This window comes from Myotis lucifugus, unplaced genomic scaffold (genome assembly GCF_000147115.1).
Source record: "Myotis lucifugus unplaced genomic scaffold, Myoluc2.0 scaffold_91, whole genome shotgun sequence".
NCBI lineage: Eukaryota > Metazoa > Chordata > Mammalia > Chiroptera > Vespertilionidae > Myotis > Myotis lucifugus.
In genome coordinates this window covers 3,413,519-3,434,103 of record NW_005871139.1, presented here as the reverse complement: position 1 = coordinate 3,434,103, position 20,585 = coordinate 3,413,519, and the positions used below count along the sequence as shown (strand labels likewise).

At 50.5% G+C, this 20,585-nt stretch overlaps 1 protein-coding gene and 1 long non-coding RNA gene across 7 annotated transcripts; one reads left to right on the top strand and one right to left on the bottom strand.

Annotated features, from left to right (window-relative positions):
• Nucleotides 1–104: 104 nt before the first annotated feature.
• On the bottom strand, nucleotides 105–18,749 carry PRPF40B (pre-mRNA processing factor 40 homolog B). Of its 6 annotated transcripts, none has more exons than XM_023756340.1 (25): nucleotides 18,739–18,749; nucleotides 14,237–14,317; nucleotides 13,329–13,472; nucleotides 12,953–13,018; nucleotides 12,270–12,297; nucleotides 12,020–12,045; nucleotides 11,775–11,885; nucleotides 11,386–11,506; nucleotides 11,282–11,306; nucleotides 10,847–11,050; nucleotides 10,483–10,612; nucleotides 10,335–10,399; nucleotides 9,654–9,818; nucleotides 9,444–9,552; nucleotides 8,935–9,085; nucleotides 8,094–8,227; nucleotides 7,400–7,514; nucleotides 7,167–7,258; nucleotides 2,767–2,883; nucleotides 2,407–2,544; nucleotides 2,104–2,199; nucleotides 1,835–1,921; nucleotides 1,464–1,641; nucleotides 1,146–1,207; nucleotides 105–1,033 (listed from the first exon to the last, which is right to left on the bottom strand). In XM_023756340.1, exons 2-25 carry the CDS (start codon nucleotides 14,252–14,254, stop codon nucleotides 764–766), a joined length of 2,652 nt encoding a protein of 883 aa, XP_023612108.1. In that variant the 5' UTR covers nucleotides 14,255–14,317; nucleotides 18,739–18,749; the 3' UTR covers nucleotides 105–763. The 6 variants fall into 6 exon arrangements, with proteins under 6 accessions (XP_023612108.1, XP_023612104.1, XP_023612106.1 ...); XM_006091530.3 differs by lacking the exon at nucleotides 18,739–18,749 and having other exon boundaries at nucleotides 242–789; nucleotides 890–1,033; nucleotides 14,237–14,891; XM_023756336.1 differs by lacking the exon at nucleotides 18,739–18,749 and having other exon boundaries at nucleotides 14,237–14,892.
• Nucleotides 2,880–20,001, top strand: LOC111826613. The gene is made up of 2 exons (XR_002829971.1): nucleotides 2,880–6,713; nucleotides 19,057–20,001. It is a non-coding gene; the product is annotated as an uncharacterized LOC111826613 (long non-coding RNA).
• The last annotated feature ends 584 nt before the right edge of the window (nucleotides 20,002–20,585 follow it).

Genomic DNA, 20,585 nt, shown 5'->3' with positions numbered 1-20,585 from the left:
AGTGTGAAGGGCTACGGTGGCCGTTTAGTTTGCTCTTAGCCCTGCGGATAGAAAGGAGGCTGGGCAGAGCTGCCATCTGCTTGGAGGTGAGCACAGAAACCTGGGGAGGGGAATCAGGTTAGTGAGCTCTAAGCACACAAAGGGAGGCACTACCATTAGGCACTAGAGCCCCCTGCTGGCCATGGGTGCACCTGCCCAGTCCCCAGCCCACCCCAGTAGTATATGAAGACAAAAGAGCCACTGGCCATGTTATAAATATTGTTATTTATAAAACAAAACACACATACACAGGGTCCCAGGGCTGGAGGAAGGAGTGGTGGAGCCCCAGGGCCCCGTGCAGGCAGGAGCAGGCACTGATGCTAAAGGGTAAGGACCCCGCCCTCTGCCACCCAGGCTGTGTCCACCAGCCTGTCACTTCCCTGGAGGCCCCTTCTCACATTCTATCTACTGGCACCACCCACCCCACGTGGCATACACCACCAATCTCGTGGGGCCGAGGGCAAGGACTGCACTAGTTGTCCGGGAAGTAGGGGACTGTTGAACACCATGAGCAACCTTGGCAGGTGCTGGCAATGGTGTGTTGGGAGTGGGGTTACTTGAGGAAAAATGGACACAGACCAGACTAAGGAAGAAGTCTGGGGCAGACGGTGAGGGTGACCTAGTAGCCACAGACCCAAGGCAGAGCCGCTGGTCAGTTCACTGGTGGTCATCCAGCTGCTGTAGGAGTGTCCGCCGCCGCCTTTCCAGCTCACCCTCACTCAGCTCACTTTCTGATGTGTCCCAGCCCGTCTGGGGGAGCAAAGGCACAGCTCACCCACTGCCTCCCCTGAAGGCCATGGAGGCCTGGACAGAGCGCTGCCTGGGCTGGGACCAGGCACCTGCCTCTCACCTTCTCCTTCTTGATTCCAAAACCTGGGGAGCGATTAGGGAGCTCAGCCAGCCGGAGCTCCCTGTCCTTGTCCTGTTCTGGTTCTTTCTCATCACTCTCCTTGCCAGCTTTCTCCTCCGGGTCTGTCACACTCTCAGGACTGTTCTGTAAGAGTCCAGAGCCCGCCCCCTCAGTTCCTGTGAAGGACAGCTGGAGGCGGGTGGAAGAGATCTCACACAAGAGCAGGGCCTTGGGCCGAAGTTCCTTCTCTACGCACCGACTTGTGTCTTCTCTTTTTAGCTTTCTTTTTTGGTTTCTTGGCTCTCCGAAGGCCATGATCTGGAGATAGAAACCCCCCACTAAGTTCCTGGGAGAAGGGAGGGATCACCCTTTCCTCTGCCACAGTCCATCTGTCTGCTCACTCTTCAGACAGGGACCTGCCAAGGAAGTCTTCAGTCAGGTTTCCTCCCTTCCAGGGACGGGAAGTTCTTCCTCTCCGGCAGGTGCAGCCCTCCCAACCCACTCCACCCGCAGGGGCTGTGGTTCCCAGGGCCTCCTCAGTCTGGGCTAACTTCTCCAGCTCCCAGCTGCTTACCTGATCCAAGGAGAAGGCGGGAGGATGGGGAGCCCCGTCCTCCAAGGGCAGCACCCCCACTTTCAAATGAATCAAGTGAGGAAGAGGGCTCAGAGCCAGATTCGGAGGGGTTCTGCCGCCTCCGCTTGGGGGGCCGGAGAGATGGTGGGGGCAGCTCCTCCTCTTCCGACTCGGAGCCCTGGGCAAATCAGCAGATACATGTCAGGCCGACATCCCAGAAGCCCTCTAGTCTGGGAATTGGGGCAGAGAGGAGGATCCAAGGCCAAAAGAATCCTCAAATCTCCCTCCCAGGGAGATAACAGAGGGAAGTAAGAAAAGTTATTTCCCCAAGACAGTCCAGCCTCACCCATATCCTTCTACCCACCACTTACTGAGGGCGAGTGGGAACGCTTGCGATGGTGCTTCTTGCCCTTTCTGCCGTGCTTCCGGCCTTTCATGTGGAGGTGCTGGCATTCAGTCTGGAAGAGGCAGGGGTAAGGAAGGCACCAGGGTTAGCCTCAGGACTATCCAGGTTACCTAAGACCTCCCCCTCCTTAATGTCCAGGGAAAAGAGCCTGAGAAGGCGGGGGAGGTCTCTGGAGCTGCCCTCAGGTGTTCAAGCAACTGGGACAGGTGCACAGGACCAGAAGCTCTGCCTCACCTCCAGTACCTGCAGGAACTCCCGGAAGAGCCGGATCCGCTCCGACTCAAGGGTTATCTGCTCAAAGGCTGAGTCGCACACAAAGCGCTCACGGACCTTGAACGGGAGAGCACTGCTGATCAGACCAGCCCCGGCACGGCATGGGTGCCGCCATGAGCACAGGGCAGGGCTGGGGCGGAGGAAGGAAGGGAGCCAGAGCTGGCCCCAGCTGTATTATGAGTGGGGTGAGCCCCCACTGGTGGAGAAGCACCGCTGCCCTCAGGACTGAGGGGGTGGCGTGTGGTGGCAGGCTGCAGTCCTGACCTCTTCCCAAGCAGTGCCCAGCTCCAGAGCAGGCACGGCCTGCCTCAGCATGCTTCGAAAGGCAGCTTCCCTGCGCCGCAGCCTTCGTGCCTCCTCCTTCTCCCGCTCTCTCTCCCGTGCCTCTGCTTTCTCCAGTAGCTGAGGGCAAAAAGCACACAGTACAGGGTCACCCAGGGGGGTGGATGCCTGGGCCCCATTCAGGCATACCTTAGGAGGTGGGAAGTTGGGGTCTGGGCTCCTAACATCCCCTGAACTGGGGTATAGTTACACTGGGGCAGTGAGCGAGAAGGAATGAAATAATACACGGGATGAGTTTCAGCAGAAGCCTTGGCTACAGCCCCGCCCTGCCCAACCCCTCACACTATTGAAGGTCAGCTTGATGTTGCCTGCGTCCAGCGCAGCAGCCCTCTTGTCAAAGCTTATGACGTGGGCGAAGTCCTCAAAGGCTGTGTTCACTTCCACACAGAAGCCCCGGTCCTGTGGGCACAGCAGCGCATGAAGCAAGGGCACCTCCAGGGCAGGCAGAGGGGTCCAACCACAGGATGCTCAAGAAGTCCCCACCCCAAGAGATCCACAGGACTAGGATGCATCCAGAAACCACATTGCCCAAGTCTTCACCACCTAATGACTAAGCCCCATGCCTAGCCTTGCTGTGGTTGTCACAGGGAACTAGAGGGTTGGATCACATGGGGAAGGTTGACAGGAAGCAGGGTGTGTGTGTGCCGTGCCTACAGATTAATGCCTGAGTTCCTCATAATTAGTTCTTTTTCTTTTTTTGAAAGTCTATAGACCTGGTATTCCCAGGTAGTCTCCCATTCAAGCACTACCCAGGCTCGACCTTGCTTAACTTCCAATATCAGATGAGATGGGGCATGTTCATGGTGGTAGACTCACAATTAGATCTTTGTTCCTTTGGTTTAAAGCTTGGGCCCCCTCTGGGCCCTCCTGCTGCTCAGTAAGTTCCTTGCATTCTCAGTCAACCTCTGCTGGTCCCACTCTTGGGCTGTATTTATTGAGTGCTTACTAGTACTAGCTACCATGCTGAGTGCTTCATACGCCTCTCATTTAATCCTCACCTTTCTAAATTTATGCACTGAATCCTAGTCTCTTAATTTTATGCAGAAGGAGAAACCAAGGTTTAGAGAAACCAGAGCATTTGCCCAAAGGCAAATAGCTAATAAGTATATGGCTGAATGAGAGCTCTACCCCAGGTCTTTCTAACACCAAAGCCCATACTCGTAGGCACGACACCCACATAGATCACTTGACCCACAGGAGAAACAGAGGCCATCAGATGTGCAACTCCCAAACACCTCACATTCTCAAAGCACCATAAGTCAGGCTCTGTGATTCTCATCTAAGATTCACAACACAGAGACTTAGGAAAGTTATCTCACTTGGCCCAAGACAACTCGGTTTGAAGTCTGGCTCTCCAGCTGGGGCACAGGCCCAACTTCCCTTCCTCTCTCTCCACAAAGCTCTAACTTGCTGCCAATGGCAAAGGCATACTCTTCTTGCTTCTTCCAAGAGGACTTCTTCAACTCACACTCTCCAGTCCTTCTCAAACATACCAATCTCTCTCTTAGGAAACTGAACGCTTCAATCTCACCTCTTCACTGACTCCTTCCATCACACACACACCTCACTTAACCTGGAACTTCTTTCCACCCTTCCTAAAGCTTAACAACCTGCTTCTTTTCCTTTGTTTCAAAATATTTAAATGTAGCACAAAGGAAAATGAATAAACATTTATTGAGCCTACCATAAGCAAGACAATACAAATGTTATTAAATTCTCACATCCATGCACATAAAATTATCCCCATTTTACAGACAAGGACACTGAGGTTCAGAGCCATTATATAACTTGCAGAGGTCTCAACCAATAAACAGCCAGGAGTTACCTAACTCTTAAAGCTTGTGCTGCACCCACTCCACCCTCTTCATGGACACTGCTCTCCCAAAGGCTGTTCATGTCCTAAGCGGGCCCCTTCTCTGTCCTTGCTCATTTGGTCCTCAGCACCTCTGCTGTTCACTTCTTCAATGCTCCCCTCCAAGGTCCCCTCCTGTCTCTCTGACCCCTTTTACTGTATCTCTTGCAGGCACGTATGCACCTGAGAACAGCACTTAGTCTTTTCAATTGACACTGTCCCTAGCAATCTCATTCTCCATCTCTCATTTTCAGACCCATACTAGATTGGGTATTTCATAGGCACTTCAAATTCAGCAGCTCCCCCCATATCTCCCAGCTGCTCCAAGTTTGGGGCTCTCTGCATTATCCTCTGGGGTGAGGCACCACCACAGCCTCTCTGATTGGTGAATGGCCACAGGGCCTCCTGGGCTTGTCAACCTTCTGTAGGCAGAATCCCAAAAGGGGAAGAGGAAGTACCTAAAGCAGCTTCTTTCTCCAGAGGTGTGGAGAGATGGAACTCAGTGATAGGCCTCTACAGGCCTGTCAGTAGTACCAGAGCACTTGTACTAAAAGTTAAGCATCCAATAAAATTTAGCTCTCCTGGGACTAGATTTCTACTTTATATGATTACTAGAGGCCTGATGCACAAAATTTGTGCAAGAGTAGGCCTTCCTTCCACTGGCTGCTGGCACCGGCTTCCCTCTGGCACCCAGGACCCAGGCTTTCCTCGCAGCCCCGGCTTCATGCGGAAGGACATCTGGTCTAATTAGCATATTATGCTTTTAATATTATAGATTCTATTTAATATATGGTGCTTAGTTTATTTCTTCTGGCCCCAAGGTTGTTTTTAAGAATAATTTCTCAAATGAAATTCTTATTTTCTCCAGCCCTGTTCTTCCTGCTTAATCCTTACCAATGGTGCCATCATCCCCTCTCGCCTCACTTATTCCTTACCCTTAATTCCACACACACACATCTGTCAATTTTACTTCTGGGTGACTATCCTACTATTTTAAACTTTCATTTTTTTAACAGCAGAAACATTTTTTTCAATAAAAATCTTATACAGAACCTCGATGTATAAAAGAGAGGCTGCTGTACATGTAAATAGAGGAAAGAGCATACCATTCCATCCTCCCTTACCCCCATGTTTGTCCCAAGGCACCTCTGAGAAAACCTAGGTAGTCTGAAAGAGCTGGAACACTACGTTCTCTCACCTGCCACCTCCAGTGCCCTGCCTGAGCTCAATTCCCACCTAGATCCCTATAGTCGCCTCCTGACTGCTCTCCCTGCTCACCTCCCACACCTCTGACCCGGCCTTGAGAATCCAGGGCTGCTCACACTTTCCTATCACATGGCTCAGACAGCAGAGCAGTGGTCTCAGAGGGAGTTAGGAGAAGATGACTCAAGCCCAGATTTTATTTTAATTACTTGCCACTATCACTTTTAGTATCCTGAGGCTTCAGGTACTATCCTATTCCTAAGGATACAACACAGTCTGAGAGGTACTACGCTACACTCTCACCAGGGCTTTTCCAAGGCGTCATCTGATCAGATCATTCCTCGGCTCCCCAGTACTTACAAAATAAAAATCCAAATTTTAGCAGTCAAGGAATTTACACAGAGGGCTCTACTTCCAAACTGGGACATGTGGTTCCAGAGAAACAGAGGAAGCCACAGGACAATATGGTATGTCTTACTTAAGGTCAGTAATTTTAAAATATTAAGTTTATATTAATTAGAGAAGCAACACGGTATTAAAATGTAATACCCGCATGAATTTATAAGGCAAAACACATGAAATGTTGAGTGCAGTGGGGCATTTCCAGCTTTATTCTCAGATCTTTCTCACCTCAAGTACCAAGTTACTGCCCTTCGTAATTAGGTATGCTTTGGTAGAAAACGCCCATTTTTCAGATGAGGAAGCTGAGGCTCAGAAAGGTTAAATAATCCGCCCACAGTCACACAACTAGTAAGTGGTTAAGCTGGACTTTTACCCCAGGTAGTCTGCCTTCAGTCATGCTCCTAACAACTATGCCTATTGCCTCCTCGAATGCATTAGAATGTCCTTCACTTCCACTAAGTATGCTTTCTCTGTTTTCTTCATCAGAAACACAAGGCTCTCATAGTCCATCACTCACTTATCCACCTTTGATAGACATGGATATTCAGAACTATTTCTTCAGTATAAGAAAAGTAAAGTGTATGTGCGATGGTAAATGTCGACTGAACTCGCTGCCTGACAGGGAGTGACGCTAAGGATGCCATACCCCTTCTAAGAGACAGTGGCATCTCAGCTGGAGTCCACTGAATGCCTTGCAAAACCAGTCCAGTGCTACCAAACAATCCAAATTTCCAAAAGAAGCTGAAGATGTGCAACCTGTTGATCTTAAAATGTTAGCAAAAATTCCAAACTTTTCTAAAACACTGGCAGACCAGAAGGAACCTGTCTGTGGGCTTTGATTAACTATGCTTCCTGTTCCTCAAACCCTGTCCACCCCTCGCCTTTGCACCTGCAGTTCCTTATGCCCAGGACCTCCACCCTCTTCTACCTAGTTGTTCTTAAAAGTGCATTTTAAATGCCAATTCTTCTGATTCTTGTCTCTGTAATAACACTTGTCCTTCTGTATAACAGTTGTCACATCTATCTTCCTATTAGGCCATGAGCTCCTTATGGGCAGAAATGGCATCTTATTCATTTCTGTGTCCCCAGGCCACATAAGGGATCACAGTAGATATCTACTGAACTGAGCTGCAATGCTCCTGCAAAACAGGACTTATCAGGGAGTCCTGTCTGGAACGTGCCCTGTACCCAGCCTGCATCCATCACAACCCCAGGCCTCCCTCACCTTAAGGATGTCCTTAATGATCTTCTTCTCATCATGGAATCGTGCCTTCAACTCCTCCACATAGAACTTGAACAAGTCCAGAGGGGTGGAGCCTGCGGGGGGAGGGAGGGTGGGGGGCCTGGCGGTGGCAGCTTCCCAAGGCCTGAGGGTCGGGTCAGGACCCGGGAGTGGGGGTGCAGAGAGGCTGGCAGGGCAGGAAGCCAGGCCAGAGAAGGGGAGCCCAGCTGTCTTACCCGGCTGGCCCAGCATGTTGGCAAAGCGGACATCAGTACTGACCGCTGGGTACAGTTCCATCCAGGTGGACATAGAGTGCAGCTGCCCTGTCTCATGCAGCTCATCCAGGAAGGTCTGTGCAGGGAAAGGCCGGTTATAGGGAGAGTGAGACAGGGAGGAAGGTGGAGCCAAAGGAGGAAGACAGGAGATGGCAGGAGAGGCAGGGACAATCCAGATTGAAGAAATGCAGGCCAGGGAGGCAGAGATGAAGAGACACAGATGGGGAGGCAGAGAGCAATGGGAAAGGGAAGAATGTAAATACAGAGAGGGACAGACTAAAACATGGGAGTGAGCCAGGCTGGGAGGCAAAGACACAAAACTGGCCTGCAGCACCATCTTCCTGACTTGGCTTCAACTTCGCTTTGTGTTACAGCCACTACCACCACATTTGCCACCTCCAACCTGGAGGATAAGCTATGCCTGTCTGGCTTCCCCTGGCTGCCAAGCTGCCTTTAGGGTACTCTCTGCTGACAGTTTCTAGGTGGTGCATACATCTCATCTCCCTAAAGGAGCAAAGCCAAGTTGAGGGGACACAGCATAGGAAACCTATAGGCATAAAGCGGTCTTGTGGAGATAGAACAGAGCTGGGCACAGACAAAACAGTGGGCCTGATATGGCAGAGTTGAGCTCTGTTCCAGGGGGTGGCAAAGATACCTGGAAGGCCTCCCGGTTCTTGCGTTGCTGGCGCCGCTCCCTAAGCCGGGCCCGCTCCCGCTCCTCCTCCTCCTCCCTCTCCAAAGCTCGGATGTGCTCCTCAAAGCAGATCAGCGCATCTTCCTTGTCCATGTCTAACCATAGAAAGGAGGCTCAGCAGGTGTTACACCAGTGGGATACCTTCTCGGTTCCCCACAGCCCCACTGCTTTGAGGATGCCGCCCCCGTAGGTGCTGGGGACAGCCAGGATGGTGGGGCAATGTGATAACCGGGTTCTGTGGGAGGGAGTACTGGAACGGTTGTTCTTGAGGAGGAATCATTAATTGCATAAGAAAAAAATCAGCAAGAATTCAGCTCTTGTAAATTTAGTTACCAAAGTCATCATGTTTATGAAATCAGTTCTCTTAGGATCTAAGGCTTCACAGTTTATGGAACTGGGAATCAATCAGGCTGTGATCCAACTTCAGAAAGTGTATTTCTGATATTGCCAGTGATTACAGGCCAACAGCAGCTTATCGTAACACGTGTGACTAGTTAATGCCCACAGTGCCGTGACAATTTAAGACAATTCACATCAGCTGTAACAGTCCTCATCGCCAGGTCTTCTGATTTCTATCCCAAGTTCTTCCTCCAAGGACACACATCTCTAGACAACAGTGGACCCCGGAGGGAGAGGGTAACCTGAGCATTCTGGCATCTCCGGAGTCCAGGGACTGAGTGCTGGGGACTCCTAGATGTCCGGGAGGACAGGAGGTACAGGTGAGATGTGTGAAATAGGCTCTGGGGACCCAGGTCAATGACGGAAGGGGAAGGGACAGGTGGGAGTGGAGGCCCGGGCTCACTCTGAAGCTGATGGTCCTGAGCAAAGCTGGGGTTATCCATGAGGTACTGCTGGGCTTGGGACCATGTGGTTTGGAAGTTGACGCTACTCATCCCATCCAGGATGCTCTTCAGGGCCTGGATATTGCGGCGCCGGAGCTGCTTGGCCTGTTCCTGGAGAGGCAGGGCAGGCCGAAGTACTTAAGTGGTCCTGGGCAGAGGAGGATTTTGGGGAAAAGAAGGTAGCTAGGGAACCCTAGGAGGGCCAGATGCAAGGTTTTCATGTCCCCACAAAGGGGAAGGAGCACAGGTTACAGATCAACCCCTCAGAGAGTCCTTCCTGTCCTCCCATGCCCCGGGTTGTAGGCCCAGAGCAGAAATGAAGGGATGTGCAAGTGCTACGTCAGCTTCAGAGTAAGGAGCTAGGACCCTGGGGCATCGGAGAAATTAATGACCCTGGTCCATAAGGAGCAAAGACATGAAGACTCTAAGATGAGACTGAAGCTGATGGAAACAGCCCAGTGACTATTACCTTCTCCTTCTTGGCCAGGAAGAAGAGGACATCATCATAAACCTCTTTTCGATCCCTCTCGGGGACCACAGCCCAGACCTCCAGCTCCCCAAAGGTCTGTTCCGCCCGCCTGTGGAGCACATGAGCTGTGGGTAGGCAGGCAGAGACCAGAGGCCCTGGGCACATGTGGTCTCAGGGTCCCCCAGCCCTGCCCCAGCCCAGGCCCCTGACCGGTAGCGGGTGGTGGAGGTCATGCGCTCATGCTGCTCCAGGAAGTGCTGCAAGGTCTGCTTGGCCTCCTTGGCCCTCAGTCGCGCCTCTTCCTTCTCCTCCTTCTCCCGCTGCGCCTTGTAGGCATTAAATGCCTGCTTTTTCTCACTCAATTTGGGCAAGGCACTGGGTGGGAATAGAGGAGTCAGCCTGAGCCACCCTGTGGCTCATACATGGCACACTGGGAACAGGTCTCCACAGACCTGTGTGAGGGGTCTAGCATGGGCACAGCAGGCTGCAGGGGCTCCAGGGTACAGGGAGGCAAGAAAAATGTCTGGGATGTGGGGAAGGGTGAGAGGTAGTGAGGGGAAGAGACGGGTTCCAGGACACTGATAATGTCCGGCCCTGATGCTTTGGGTGCTCAAATTGCAGTCAGGGATCTGCCCTAACCTCCCCACTTCCCCCAATTAATTCAAATCACTTCAATTCGACAAACATTTATTGAATGTCTCATGTCAGACACCTTTCCCTCCTGGAGGTCCTCGATAGCTTCTCTTCCACTTGAACCTTCACTCATCTACCACTCTCCTGACCCTGGCCCCTTGGAGCCCAAATATTGAGCTGGGGTTTCTCAGGGAGTCCCTGACCCAGCTGCTCTCATGAACAGGATCTGAAGGCCTGGCTCCCTCTGCCCAGGCCTACCTGTAACGGGGGTCGGTGACCACCATCTTCATGGCCTGTTCCCATGAGGCATTGGAGGGGACAGCCTGGAATGGAGCAGGTGGGTGTCACAGAGCCTGGCCCCCTCCAGCCCCCTCCAGGCCTACCCTGGGAGCCCCATCTCCCGTACCTTGTCCCTCAGCAGCTCCTTAAAGGCCTGCTTTGCCTTCTCACGGTTACTCCAACTGAGGCCAGACCTCTCTGGTTCTAGCTTTGATTCTTCTTCCTCCTGTTGTGGTGGCTGATGCTGTGCAGCAGAACTGGGGAAGCAAAGGAGACTCAGCCACCACATCCCCCAGCCCCCGTAGGTTTCAGTGCCCTGGGTGATCAACAGCAAGCCGCGCCCTTCTTGCTCCCTAGGGCAGCCCTTTTCTGCCTTTTAGAGGTCATGCCCAGATCCCCAGATCCTTCCCAAGAGGCCTAGTAGAGGTAAAAGGTTGAACCAGGCTGGTAACCCGAGGCCAGCATCCAGAATGCTGTGGGGGCAGCCTCACCTGCTGGGGCCCTCCTCTGGCTGCTGCAGGAACCCCTGCTCCAGGGGCTGGACAGCGTCTGACACATCGCAATCTTCATTCCCACCTGGCTCAGGTTCTAGGAGGCTCATAGGCAGTGGGGTGGGGCCAGGAGGCGCAGGTGGGGGCTCAGGCTGTGGCTGAGGAGGCTGTGTCTGTAGTGTCTGGGGCTGCTGCTGCTGTTTCCTGCAGACGAGCCGGAAGGGCAGAATCCAGAATGGAGCAGGGAGAGGTGGTCAAGGGCTGGCAGGACTCTATTCTGAGAAGGACTGGGGACAGAGTGAACCACTCCACAAGGAGACTGAGCATTCGCTCTTCCTTCCACAGAGCAGGGATCATGGGGAGAGAGTCCAGTCCCACCCCTCAGGTGGCCCCAAGTATGGATGGATAGGTGGGCAAGATGAGCAAGTTACTTACCCTACAGCCTCTTGTTTGACTAGAGCTGCAATGGGAAAAATACATGGTCACAGGGTAGCAAGGGCCACCCTCCACAGGCCCCTACCCAGGCCCACCATCCTCACCCTCGAGGTCATCCAGGTCCTTCGGCCGGGTCCAGCGGGACTCCTTACTCTGGTTGTTATAGTAGTAAGGTTTGCCTGTGTCCGACTTGTACTCTTTCCAGGGACTCTGGGACAGCAGCAGCTATAAGAAGATGGGTCAGACGACATCAGTGGGCTGATGGAACTAAGGGGATGCAGTGAGTAGAGGGACCCAGGATTTTTTAGCTACCACCTGGCCTGGCTCAACATGGGGCAAGATGGACTTCCTGAGATCCTAGGGAGGTTGGGGTTGTCAGGGATCTTGGGATCAGAGGAACTATAATGTGTATGGTTTATAGACTCAGGGGAGATCAAGCACTTGGAAGGGTCAGGGCAGCTGAAAGGAAGGGCCAGAAAGCCCAGCTCAGGACCTCCGCCTTGGACTTGAGCACGCTGGGCTTCTCCCACACGGACTGCTTGTCGTCAGCATTGTAGTAGTAGATGCGCCCATCAGGGGCTACATGCTCACTCCATAGGGCCCTCTGGGGGAGGGGGGGGGGCACAGAATGGTGGTCAAGGCCCCTTTCCCAAAGCTTCTTCTCACCCCAAAGACTAAACCATTAGCCCCCCACTTTCAGCCTTTCTACCCAGAGATCCCTGAGCTGGAAGAACTCACCAGAGGGCCTGTCCCAGCCACAGCAGCTAGAAAAGAAGCCAAAGGAAAGATACTAAATCCTTGCTTCAACCTGCATCTTATCCCCATCTATTCCTCCCTTACTCCATCCCCAATATATATCCCCTGGTCCCATCAACATCCCAGGCTCCCTGGCATCCCAACAGGCATGATCCAGGGTGGACTCTAGTCCCCTCTCCCCTGTACCCCCCGACCTCCGAGCCTGGGGGGAGCAGGCCCCCAGAAGACTCACAGCTGGCGGTGTCCACACCTGGAGCCGTCTGCCGAAGAAAGAGGAGGGGGAAGGGTTGGGGCCAAGCCCAGTGGCCTCCAGGACCCAGGCCATGGGGGATCGAGAAGCAGGCCAGGCCAAGATCCATGTGTCCTGCTACCTAACATGCTTGCCCCACCCTCCCGGGTGGTGGCTCTAGGATCCCCAGGGGGAATCACACAGCGACTCCTTTCTTCGTTTTCCTCAAGGGAGAGTATTTTCTTGAGACCCATCCCTTCCACAGTGGATGCCAAATTCTACATCCTACCCAGACGCTACTACACTGAGCAACAGCACAAGAAGGTACAGCGAGATCCTCAAGTGCTGTTGTTTTCTCCAGAGACTAAAAAGACATGAAGAGGGACTGTATTTAAGTGTCCACAGTGCTAGCTCTGTGAGGTCAAGCAGTGTCTGGCATGAGTGTGTTCCTTAAGGGAGATGGACACAATGGCGAATAACAGAGGATGTATATGCCTTTGGGGAAGAGTGAGAAACAGAAGAGCTAAGTACATGGCTGGAGAGGACTCAAGTGTGGGGAATGCTGACAGGAACCAGGATGGACCCGATGAGAAGAGAGAAAGAATGGAGGCCATATCCCTGAACTCCCAATCAGACCCCCACAGTGCTGTAATGCAGAGCTGCTTCCTGCTGGCCCCAGTGCTTACCGCTGCGGTGACAGGCACTGCAGGCATCAGCATTCCTGGCATCATGGGAGGAACCATTCCTGGTATCTATGGATATAAAGACAAAAACCAGCTACTGAGGTGGGGGCAGGCACAGGCTTGGCAGGGACCTAAGGGATTCTGTTGTGTTCATGATCTTCACATGGGCACCTCCTCAGGCAATCCCCTGCGGGATTATGGGCTTCTAGCCTAGCCTGAGAGTTTTTTCCAGTCATTCAGCAGACAAATCCACATTGGCCTGTCCCAATGCTCCCTACCTTCCCTCCCCAGTTCCTGAAGTCCAGATCCCCAACTCTCATCTCCATCCCCAGATAAACTGACAGGTTTTCTGAGGTCCTGGTGCAGAGGAGAGGATTACCTGTGTGAGTGGTGGTGGTGACCCCATTGGTGGTAGCATTGGGGGCATGATGCCAGGTGGCATGGGGGGGATGGCTGGTGGTCTCTGACTCATGGGCGGTAGCCCCATCGGAGGGAAGGGCGGAGGGATTCCTGGAGGGGGCATCTGGAAATGAGGAAAAGAAGAGATGCTGAGCAGAGAAGACACTGCCTTGGTTCTGGCAGAAAACATCCACTTATCTCTCACCTGAACCTTCCACCCTGGCTCTGAGGCAATTCCAAAGTTTAGCTTGCTAAGCACCAAGTATGAAACTGCCACCCTCCTCACCACTGAGAAAGACTGGTAACTGGGGGGTCCTCTGGGTCTAACAGGCAAGCACACAGCTTCTTGAGAGGTAAGGAAGGGAGAAGGAAAAGAAAAGTATAACCAACACTAGACTGCAGCTGGAAGGCTCCATTTCTTTAGCAACTCTCCTCAAAGAGGCTTCTCAGATGCAGGGCCAAAAGGCATGTGTCCAGGTACCCAAATCCCTAGTTCCCTGCCTCCCACCCCTTTTTCTCCAATTCAATGACCATCAGTTGCTACTCCAGCCTGACTTATGTGGCATATTTTTAAAAGACAGATAAGGAGAAGTGAAAGAGACAGACAGCCCACCCTGCCCTCACACTACTGGGGTCTTTTCACTTCCACCTCTGCGCTAGCCCCAGTATGTCCCCAGGACAAAAAGACAAAGGAGGAACTGTCAACTTTATGAACGGAGAGCTGAACAGCAGCATCTCCCACCCCAATAACCCAACAAAACCATCCCTCTTCCAAGGTTAGCAGAAAAGAGTTTTTTTTACATGAAAACCGTGCAGCAGTGCTAGGGACAGGGGAATTAAAGGGTGCAGGCTGGAAAAGCCAAGCCCAGGGAAAGACATAAAACTTACGAAGGGTGGTGGCATCATGGGGGGCCCCGGTGGGAAGGGGGCAGGCGCTGCTGGGGGCCGGGGACCAGAATCGGGAACCGACTGTTGAGGGAGAGAAAAGTCATAGGACCCAGGATAGGCAAAGAGATGGGCGTTTGCAAAAGGGAAACAGAGGGGTGAGGATAAAAAAGGAGCATAAACTTCAGAGAAAGAGTCTCCAAGACCAACTTCCTGCCCACTCCCAGCTCTGAGCCCTGGATATGTCTGCTCTCTCTTCCACCAGCCCAGAGCCAGCTGGCTGCGTCCCTTCGATGTCATCTTTAATTTAGAAGTTTCCATTTTGCTAAAGCCACAGAAAGGTTGGAGGCTGCACTACAGGCAGACTGGCTCTGCCCAAGGCATTTCATCCACTCTCCTGCTTGCAGGCAAAGCTATGCCTCCCTCAGACCAGTTAAACTGTGGCCTCTCATTCATAAAATATCCAGGAAGGAAGTGGCCTCTTTTCCTGTTTCCCCACCTGAATTCAGCCAGGTACAGAGCCCTCTAAACACAAATAATAAATAGTCCTTCATAAGTACTAGCCTCCCTAACTCTCCTCTACTACCAGACCCTCCCCTGTCTGGCCTCATCTTTAGTCACTCATTCTTTGATATCTTCCACGCCCAATCACCTCCTTCATCTCTTTAGCTGTACTCCTCCTCCCCTGACTTATGTGGCATATTTTTAAAATATAGATAAGGAGTATGAAAGAGATAGACAGCCCACCCTGCCCTCACACTACCGGGGTCTTTTCACTTCCACCTCTACGCTAGCCCCAGTATGTCCCCTACAGATCCTGAACTCCTCGTCTCTGGGTGAGGCTCTGAATAGCCTAGGCTTCCCCATCCTACACCTAATGGTTGGCCATGTCCCATCCTTTAGTTCTCAGCTTAAATATCACTTACTCTAAGAAGTCTTCCTGACTCTATTTAAAGCAGATCCTCCCAATTTATTCTCTGTCTGGTCTCCTTTTTTGTTTCCCTTTAATAGAGGGTAATAACATTCCACAAGGGCAGGGATCATGTCTGACTTGTTGAAAGTTGGATTCCTGGAACCTGCAAGAATATCTGGCACATAATGGGCACTCAATAAATACTGGATAGATGAATGACAAGTGAGTGAACAAATACTCTCTATATAGAACCTTCCAATTCTAAATATTCATCCTACAGATAAAGGCCCAGATGGCCAAAATGATGTCTACACAAGATTTCCATTTCAGCATTATTTGTAAAAACGAAAGATTAGAATCAGCCTAAATATCTACCATTACGGAACTACGAAATTACAAACATAAAATGGAATACTATGCAGGCATAAAAAATGAAGAAGCTCATTGTCTTGATATGAAACAACCTCTAAGATATATTAACAAATGGGGGGAGAAGCAAAGTGTTGCAAAGTTTTATCACTTGTATAAAAATCGGAAACAAAAGATGACAAATTGGTGGGAGGGGGACTGAGGTGGAAAGGAGATTTATCACTATATGCCCTTTTGTAACTTTTAAATATGCAATCATATGACTATGTCACCCATTCAAAAAAACTTTGAGTAAACTGAGGTGTGGAAATGCAGCCAAAAGGCCCTGCCATTCCTCCTCTTTGCTTGAAAGGAGGTGGGGGGGGGGGGGGAGGGAAGAGACCCAGGGAAAGGTGATCCAACAGCCACCTTGCTGCTGCCCAATTAATTATTCCTTTGTTGAGAAATCTCAGCTTTTTTTTTTTTTTTTAAAGGAAGGCACCAGAGTCCTGCATAGTGCTCACTGTCCCTTTGGCCTCTGGACTATCTTTTTCTTTTCATTTACTTATTTTTAATGTAGCTTTCTCGTTTTTAAAAAAGATTTAATAGCGTGGTTTTTTAAAATTGATTTCAGAGAGGACGTTGAGAGATAGAAACAACGATGAGAGAGAATCATTGATCAGCTGCCTCCCGCACGCCCCATACTGGGTATCAAGCCCATAACCCGGGCATGTTCTCTAACTGGGAATCAAACCATGATCTGGTTCATAGGTCAATGCTCAACCACTGAGCCACGAAACCGGGACTCTTCTTTGCTTCCAAGGCATATCAAACCATCTGCCTAAGAAATCTCAGCTTTTAAAAATACTTTCTAATCTCTACCTTTACCAATATCTGTGCCTCCTCTCTTCCTGCCCCTCTTGTCCTAAGGAGAGAAGGGGTAAGCCAAACTACTCCAACTTGAATCACCTTTTCTGTGTTCAACTCCTCTAGTCCTGTATCATACCTGCTCTTGCCCCGATACTTTCCTTAGCATGGGAAGTCAGAAACGAATCATATGGGAAGAAATCCAATTATTTGTGTCACACTTTCCCACCTCAAGCTGCCTTAGGATCCACTCTACCTTCCCAAATGCTGTGTAACTATCTTTGTGGGTCCTACCAGGCTCCAGTGGTTTGTTGCCCATGTCAGAGACTGGTGCCCCCGTTGTCCAAGATTAGAAATGTGAGTGTCTCTCTCCACACCTCCCTCTTCCTTCTCAATACATCGCTAAGTCCTATTAATTTTACCTCCTAAAGATTTCTGGAATCCATCTACTCCTCTCCATTTCCTCCTCCATGCCTACCAACCCTTTCATTGGGTCTCTCACTCTAATCTGCAGCCATAATGAGCTCATCAAAATGCACCTCAGGCCCTACCAGTTTGGCTCAGTGGATAGAGCATTGGCCTGCGGGACTAAAGGGTCTGGGTTTGATTCCGGTCAAGGGCACATGCCCGGGTTTTGGGCTCGATCCCCAGTGCTGCAGGGGGCAGCCGATCAATGATTCTCTATCATTGTTTCTATGTCTCTCCCTCTCCAAAATTAATAAAAATATATATTTTTAAATGCTCCTCAGACCATGTTACTTACCTACTTAAAACTCTTCAATGGCTTCCCACTGTTCTTAGTGTAAAGACCAAAACTTCTGCCTCAGACCTGGGAGGCTATAATAGATTTGCTCCCAACTACTTTGTCAGACTCACCCATGCTGAGCTCCTGGGTCTGTGCTCCAGTCACACTCACCTTCTCTCAATTCTCCACCTCAGGCATCTACCTTTGCATGAGGTAATCTCCCCACCAACCCCACACATCTCAACTACATATCCTTCACATCTATCAGCCATCATTTCCTCAAAAAAGTCTTCCTCCAACCCAGCAGACCAGTCAGTACCCTCCTTTACATGCTTGTACACCATATACCTTTCCCATCAGCAATTATCCACTGGAATTTTACAGTTATTTGTAGAATTCTGATTTACTATCATGTGGCATTAACAAAAAACAAATGCCTGCCAATTAAATCATGCTACTCCATTGATTTTAAGATGCATCTTGCCTTCAGAAATGTTAGATTGTGAGTCTTGGAATCAATGAAATATCTGCTTGCTGCCTCACTAGGCTGAAAACTCTAAGGGGCAGACTTTATCTGCTTTTGTTCATCCCAATATCCTACCCCCATTGAATTTTCCTCACTACCTGCTATTGACACACAGTAGGTGCTAACAAATATTGCCTTAATGACTGAATGGTCTTGACAAGTCCCACAAAACAAAGTCATTGGTAAGGCCTAGTAGTTATTCAGGGAACACAGGATGTCAGAGATGGAGAGGGGACTCTGGCAACCACCCAAGGTAGCCCCCTTTTTTCAGATGAGAAAACTAGGGGAATAATAATTCCTACAGCTGGTTAGGGACAGAGCCAGGACTAGATCGAATCTGCCTTCCAGCCCTACTCCCTTAAAAGCACAGTCCTTGCCACAGGAAGCAGGTCTGTTTTTTCACTCCAGCATTTCCCCTGAAACCCATGTAGTTAAATCAGCAAGGATCCAACATTTTCTTGCTTGATAATCAGTGGTGGGTCTCTATTGCCCACCCTACAGAATCTCTAATGTAACATTCAAAATCTTTCAACAAGGCCCATGCCATAACTCTTCTTGGTTCCTCCTGACTTCCCTCAATGGCTTCCCTCCTCTCCTTTACACACAAATTACCCCATGTGTTTCTTTTATTCCACTTTGTCCCTCAGCTTGTTCAAGATGATCCAATAGTCACCTCCTTCGGGTTACCTTTATGACTACTCTTCACACATACACACACTCCTATCTACTGTGTCCCCTCAGGATAAATGCTGCACTACTTTGCACCAAGCAACATGCTACTCTGTAGATACTGGGTGTTTCTTCACGCCACACTTTCCCACCTCAAGCTGCCTTAGGATCCTGGGACTGCCTGTTGCCCTACTTGGGTGGGGTTTTCCCTACATTCAGAGATTGAGTTTTCTCTTTTTAAGCCTCCTCTGAGTGTCTAGGCAGGGCCCTGCATACAAAGTGCTGTGATAAAACTCAGACTCATCCTTAACCTTATTAGATTTTTGCATACTGGAATATTCTAAAAATAGGCATGTGTATGTGTGTATGTGTGTATGTGTGTATGTGTGTGTGTGTGTGTGTGTGTACACCTGCACCCACACAATGTGCCCAGGTACCTTTATATAAATTTTCTGGGTAAAGGTTGACTGTGATGAGAGGCAGCCTGGCAGAGATCTGTGTGGCTGTGGAAAGGGAATTGGAGTCAAATTATTGGCTTGGAAAAACCTAAATAATGAAAAACTAAGTGTATATGACCATCTTTAACTTGGAATGGAGATCCCTGGCAAGGATCCAGACACTGGCCTGTTTCTGGATAGAGCAATAGCATGAACATAAATTCCTATGGAACTTCCAAAGCCCTCCCTTTGCTAAGCTCCCCTGTGCGATGTCTATACTTTCTTTCCTAAACACCCCTTCTATCTCTTTTGCTGCAGTGCCTGCACAACTTTGGATCTTATTACACTTCTGGGTGAGAATCTGAAGTAACTCATGTGAGAAAGAGGTACAGAAAAGGGGGCTGAAAGAGAAGCAGATCCTATGTCTCCCTTGGAACAAAAACACATTTGTGGGCCGGGGAGAGATGCAAGGCAACTGATCATCTGATCATAATGTGTTCACTTGGACCAGTGGAAACCCTCCCCCCCCAGATGCAATCAATTCTTCTCATTCTCCACATCTAAGGGACATCACAGAATTGAAGATTCAAGAACAAAAGGAAAAAAGGACAAGAGCAGAGAAAGAGAAAGAATGGAAAGAGGAAATGATTGCCCTGACTGGTTTTCTCAGTGGTTAGAGCGTCGGAGGGTTCGAGGGTTCCATTCCCCATTTGGGCCAAGTTGCCCGCTCAGTCCCCAGCAGGGAGCATGAGAAAGATGGAAACATCATGTACCTGGGATGCAGGCTCCCTGCGGACCTTGGTCAGGGTACAGGCGCTGGTTGGGGTGCATTCAAGAGACAACCGATTGATGTGATCAATGTTTCTTTCTCTCTCCCTTCTATTCCCTCTAAAAAACCACTGGAAAAATATTCTCAGGTGAGGATTTAAAAAAAAGGGAATGGTAGCAGCTAATAGCTAATATTTATTGAGTGCTTGTTATGAGCCAAATACCATGACAAACATTTAATCCTCACAACCATCTTAGAGGTTCTTATCCCCATTTTATAAAGAAACTGAGGTTCAAAGAGATTAAATGGCAGAGGCAGGTGACCCCAAAGTCTGCGCTTTCAAATACTTCAAAACACTTCCTTCCAGCAAGAATGATGGTGCCACAGGCATTTCTTTCATTCAGATTCACTGGTGTGTTTTGTATGTTCACTTCTTTCCTTTTTTTTAATTGAATTTACTGGGGGGACATTGGTTAATAAAATCATAGAGGTTTCAGGTATCGTTCGGTCTTCTTCCCCAGTCCTCACACAACCCTGAAGCCCTCACGCACAGCTAGATGGTCCCGCGGTCGCCCGGTCTGCCTCGCTCCTGGCAGAGCTGTGTGTGGGTAAATGAAGTCTGAACGGCTCCTCTCTCAGGAAGAGGCCGTCATCACCCGAGAGAAGAGCATCACGGAGGCCGGGACCCGCCGACCACCAGCACGCGGTCCGGCCACAGCTGCCCTTCCCCAACCGCCCAGCAGCCTGACCTCCCTCCCTGTCCCCGACCATCCTCGCCCCGCTCTCCCGAACCCGCAGCGCGCCTCCTGCTCGCGAAGATGCTGCTCTACTAGCATCTATCTTCCATGGCTGCCGTCTAGCCTGCCATCTTATTCTCCCTCTGAGGAAAATGCCACTCCTGGCCTCCCTCTTTCTGGGTGAGGTGGAGAGGCCTCCATCCCTCCGACAGATGCGGGCCGGGCGGTCCGCCCCCCTCACTCGCTCGAGGGCTGCGGCCCCCATCCCCCACCCCCCGGGGACTCTCGCAGCCCCGGCGAAAGGCCGGCCTCCATCTTCATCCTTTGTCTCCCGCGTCTTA